Here is a 5,000-nt window from a genome sequence, read left to right as displayed (position 1 = left end):
CTCGAACCCAGCTCAGACGTAACAAGTGAACACTGACTTAAACCACTGCGCAGTGGTTGAAAAAGATTAATATCTGTGTACTAGGGACCATTCAGTGTTTGTGTACACATATTTACACACACACACACACACACACACACACACACACACACACACACACACACACATATATATATATATATATATATATATAAATATGTATGTATATATATGTATATATATGTATATACATTATTCGAAAGAGTTTTTTCCGTCTCGTAAAAGGGTTGCCATACATCCACCCAACATCATCCACGCTCATCCAAAACTCATTCATTGCCTAAACTTTGTTAGCCCCTCGTGGATGAGGGGCCATCCCTGACACCCGGTGCACTGGTAGGAACCCAAGACACCTTGTGATAAAGAATCAAGAACAACACATTATGACTTTATTTTATTGTAGAAAATTTTATCACATGTACAGAACTATAATTGTTGGTAAGTACTAACATTTTTTTTTCTTTCAAATTTTATGAAGAAATGTTTTCTTTCTTCTTTCATTTTATTTATATTTTAGTCATCAACTTCATCATATTTGTCTTGGTGATACGCATAAGATCCGTAGTACAATTCATAGTAATAATGATAATAATAATAATAATAATAATCTACATAAAATCAACATCATAACGGAAACATATTAGACAACATTGACTAGCAGACTAAAAAATGCCCAAGTGATTTTTCATCTTCTATACATAGTGTGACGTAATCAATATATATTCTCTTGATATTGTGGTGATAATTATAACCAATATCTAATTTTTGTATGGGTATATATTTATATATGTCTGTATATATACTTCAGGACAATTTCACAAAAGGACTCTGGTTTACAGATGGCTGAAATCTGAATTCTAGAACATTCTAGAACGATCTGAAGGGGAAAAAAGTAAAAATATAAAGAAAACTCAAAATTGATAGGCTTGCAAATTCCATACTTAATCAGAGAAAAAATCATGATTGGTAAATCTTCTAAATGAGATGATTATATCAAAGTATGCTCTGTTCTAGAATTTCAGATAACTTGTGATTGGTTGAGAGGATGGAGTTGCAGGAAGGTGATTGGTCAATCGAAATGACGTCATCAAGACTCTTGAGTCGTATGAATTAAGTTAACACAAAACTATGAATAATTTATATGTATATTATCCTAAATTCACCTACCAGGTAAATTAACTTTCTCATAATAATGAACCCAATTTTTTTCTTTAATTTTTGTGAAAAATTATTATATGGATCGCGATCTGAATTTTTTTGTTTACACAAAAAAATTTTTTTTTTGAAATTTGAACTATGATTGTCAATATGACATCATTTCCGACCGTTGGCTAAGGAGTGCTATTTTGATGTTACTGTTTTCAGTACCGGAAAGAATTCACTAACAATCAGTATATTGTGTGTTTGTGTGTGTGTGTGTGTATGTGTGTGTGTGTGTGTGTGTGTGTGTGTGTGTGTGTGTGTGTGTGTGTGTGTGTGTGTGTGTGTGTGTGTGTGTGTGTGTGTGTGTGTGTGTGTGTATTCACCTCGGATCTGCTGCAGTCTCTGTCGAGACAGCCAGACACCACCCTACGGCAGTGAGCTCAGAGCTCATTATTTGCCGATCTCTGGGTAGGTCTGAGACCTCTGGGTAGGTGTGTGTGTGTATGTGTGTGTATGTGTGTGTGTGTGTGTGTGTGTGTGTGTGTGTGTGTGTGTGTGTGTGTGTGTGTGTGTGTGTGTGTGTGTGTGTGTGTGTGTGTGTGTGTGTGTGTGTGTGTGTGTGTGTGTGTGTGTGTGTGTGTGTGTGTGTGTGTGTGTGTGTGTGTGTGTGTGTGTGTGTTCTTTTTAACATATTGGTGATGCTGGATCTTCATGATCACATGAAATATGAGTCTATGTTATTACAACATACATTTCTCCAGCTTGACACATAACATGTGGTTTGCATTTTCCATCCACCTATAACAATGTTCATCATTTAACATTTTATCTAAATGGTCAAAGGACATTCTTAAACTAACTTGATCACGTGATTGTACGTGCTGGTCATGTACAGGATGTGGCATAAGTCCTTCATGTTTTATTTATTTTTTTATTTCTATAATTCCTTCCCAACTTATGGCGGGCTTGTGCGTTCGACAAATCTAGGTAAATAGTGGTGTTGTCAGTGAAAGTGGTGAAGAAGATTGTTACACAGAAGTACTGGAAGTTTGTAAACACATCACAAAAATACTAACATTCAAGTGAGGAGTATTGAATAAAGAAAGATAAAGAGAGAGAGAGAGAGAGAGAGAGAGAGAGAGAGAGAGAGAGAGAGAGAGAGAGAGAGAGAGAGAGAGAGAGAGAGAGAGAGAGAGAGAGAGAGAGAGAGAGAGAGAGAGAGAGACAGAGGGAGACAGACAGATAGAGAGAGAGACGCAGACAAACAGAGAGAGAGAGAGATAGAGAGAGAGAGAGAGAGAGAGAGAGAAAGAGAGCATAGGGCATGATCCAAGCAGGCCTGGTGGACAGTACTATTGACCTTCACATTTGTAGTTCATGATGTGAAACTAATGAAGCCCCCGAAGATATGCACCACCCTGTAATTACACTTCTGTCCTTTTTTTTTTTTTTTTTGGATGGATATTGCATGTTGTGTGTTTGCGCTCTCTTTGTTTATTTAGCAAAGTTCATGTATTCATTCATTTTTTTTGTCCGTCATTTGCTTTTTGAGATTTTTTGCTCATTTTTCCATGTATAGAAAAATCTGATATGTATTGTTATCACTCGGCTTATGCTCTTCACAGTCTGGCTGCAATGTTAACACTGGGAATGATTGTTACCTGTTTCTAGGTTCCTGAAACTCATGGTTCCCGCAATATGCCTTATGTACGTTAGACTAGATATTGCACCGTAGGCCTTATCGACTCGGTTTATAAAGGTCAATTTACCCTCTTTCGGGAAACTGGGTCACGTCTTAAGAAAAAAAAAATCGACTCAAAATTTTCGTTTCTTTTTTTTCGTTTTTTTTCTTCAAGAGTTTATGTCAACTGGATATTATTTTCTTTCTTTCTTTTTCCGGATATTATTTATATCTACATGGAACCTATCATTCCATAACGGAACCCATTCTCAATATACCGGAAACCATTGTTTACATATTTCATTCATTCCAATCTAGTCATCTAAACTGCAATTTTTGTCTCTTTAAGTCTTCGGAGACAACGTGACTGCCTCCTTTCTCCCACGTTTTCGTTTTTGTCCCGGGGGGGAGAGGGGGGTGGGGGGGGTGTTAGGGATAATATTTTCATCATCATCCGGGAGTGCTTCAACAAACAACAAGGCCCGGAACCGGTGTCGCCTGGGCCTCCGGAAGTAGGAGGGACCTTCCTGCAAGCCTCCTTCCTGGAGACCTGTTATCGGACAGATAAACAAAATATATATATATGTATATGTATTGATTATGGCGTCATGAGCCACGAGCCACTACAACTCGTGGTAGAGCGGCTCGTTCTCGAGTTTGTCCTTCGGCTCGCCCTTCCGGTTACGTTTCTTCCCAAGGGCGAGATCGAGGGTCTTTGTGTTGCCCCTCCAACCCTCGCCCTCGCCCCGGCGGCGGTCTGTCGAGAAGAAAATCCTGTACCTATCGCTCCGGGAAGGTAAAGGAGGCAACCCTCGGTCGGTGGGCGAAAGGCGTTCCCCTCCTGACGTGGACGCCCCCGAAGACCCATCAATGGAGTCGCCCGTGTAATGAAGGTGTCCGAAGTGGCGCATGTTCGGAACGGGCCCTTCGGGGCTCAAAGGACTTCGTCCATCCTGAGGAGCAGGTACTCCCACGTAGTATCGGGGCTCCCTCTGCCCCCGCCCACCCACAGGAGGTCCCCCTCCACCGCCTCGGCACTGGAGAGGCACCTCCCCACCGGGGCCTACCCCCCCTCCACCTCCTCCACCCCCTCCTCCTCCTCCTCCGGGTACTCCTCTTTCGAGCGGTAGGTCACTTGAGGAGGAGGTCGACGTTCGACCGTCACTGGTGCCCTGGATGGTGTACAAGGGTAACCCCGGAGGAGGAACCCGGGGCATCCGAGGTGTGGGGCATTGCCTGCCCCCGGAGGACGGTGGGTGTTGGCTTCCGGGGGAGTCTGGGCCTTCAGGAGTGGTCGTGCCCAGAAGGTGTGGCAGGATCCCTTCGTGGTATTCACTCCCTTCGGTAGTCGCAGTGCTTCCCGCGCTCACAGACCCTCTGGATCGACGCGTCCGACTCCCCTTGTGGTTGTGGTGGTGGTGGTGGTGATTGTGGTGGTTGTTGTGGTGGTTGCTGTGGTGGTGCCGGCGGTGGTGATGATGATGGTGAGTATTGTGATTTTGCTGCTGATGCTGTGGCTGCGGTTGCTGTTGAGCTCGACGGCCCTGGCACGTGCAGGGTGCGGAGAGGGACTCTCCTCGCCCTACTGGGCGAGTGGAGAGGGGCGACTCGAGGCCCTGCAACAGGTCGCAGTCCTTGGGCGAGTCGCCCCTGAGCACATCCGCCGCCCCTTCGGTGCTGTGACTTACGCTACTCACGGACGAAGTTTCACTACCTGTTCGGGAAGAAAGAGAAAAGGACTTCGTGACCAAGAATTCTCTCTCAAGAATCACTCTTATCAAATCAAAACAGAAAAACATAATGCTGGGACATTGTGACAAGTTGATGGAGGTAGAAAAAGTGGTCCGTTTTTTTTTTTTTTTTTTTTTTTTTTTTTTTTAGTTTATTCCTGGCCGGTTTCGCGAAGAAGCATAGAGCGAAACCGGTCAGGACTAAATTTTAAAAATCTTGGAACTAGACCTGTGACTTCTTTTTCCACCTTCAGAAAAAACATACATACAAGAGACCATAAGGTCAACACTAGGTAGTTCCATGTCTTTTACCACCTGTCATTCCTATTCATAATGTTACCTTCTCTTAAAACAACCAAATACCAATTGTTTAAACGCTCACTATATAGCAATTAATTCTATTCCAT

General features: G+C 42.8%; 1 protein-coding gene across 1 annotated transcript in view; it reads right to left on the bottom strand.

Annotated features, from left to right (window-relative positions):
- Positions 1–1,450: 1,450 nt before the first annotated feature.
- LOC143022213 (uncharacterized) overlaps positions 1,451–5,000 on the bottom strand; it is a 135,420-nt gene continuing 131,870 nt past the window's right edge. Inside the window, exon 6 of the mRNA XM_076180323.1 lies at positions 1,451–4,577. Coding sequence (XP_076036438.1) covers positions 3,487–4,577 — 1,091 coding nt within the window. The 3' untranslated portion in view covers positions 1,451–3,486. The remainder of the gene's footprint in view (positions 4,578–5,000) is intronic.

Source organism: Oratosquilla oratoria, chromosome 44 (assembly GCF_046742065.1).
Source record: "Oratosquilla oratoria isolate Oo_2021 chromosome 44, ASM4674206v1, whole genome shotgun sequence".
Classification (NCBI taxonomy): domain Eukaryota; kingdom Metazoa; phylum Arthropoda; class Malacostraca; order Stomatopoda; family Squillidae; genus Oratosquilla; species Oratosquilla oratoria.
This window is presented reverse-complemented; position numbering and strand designations above follow the sequence as displayed.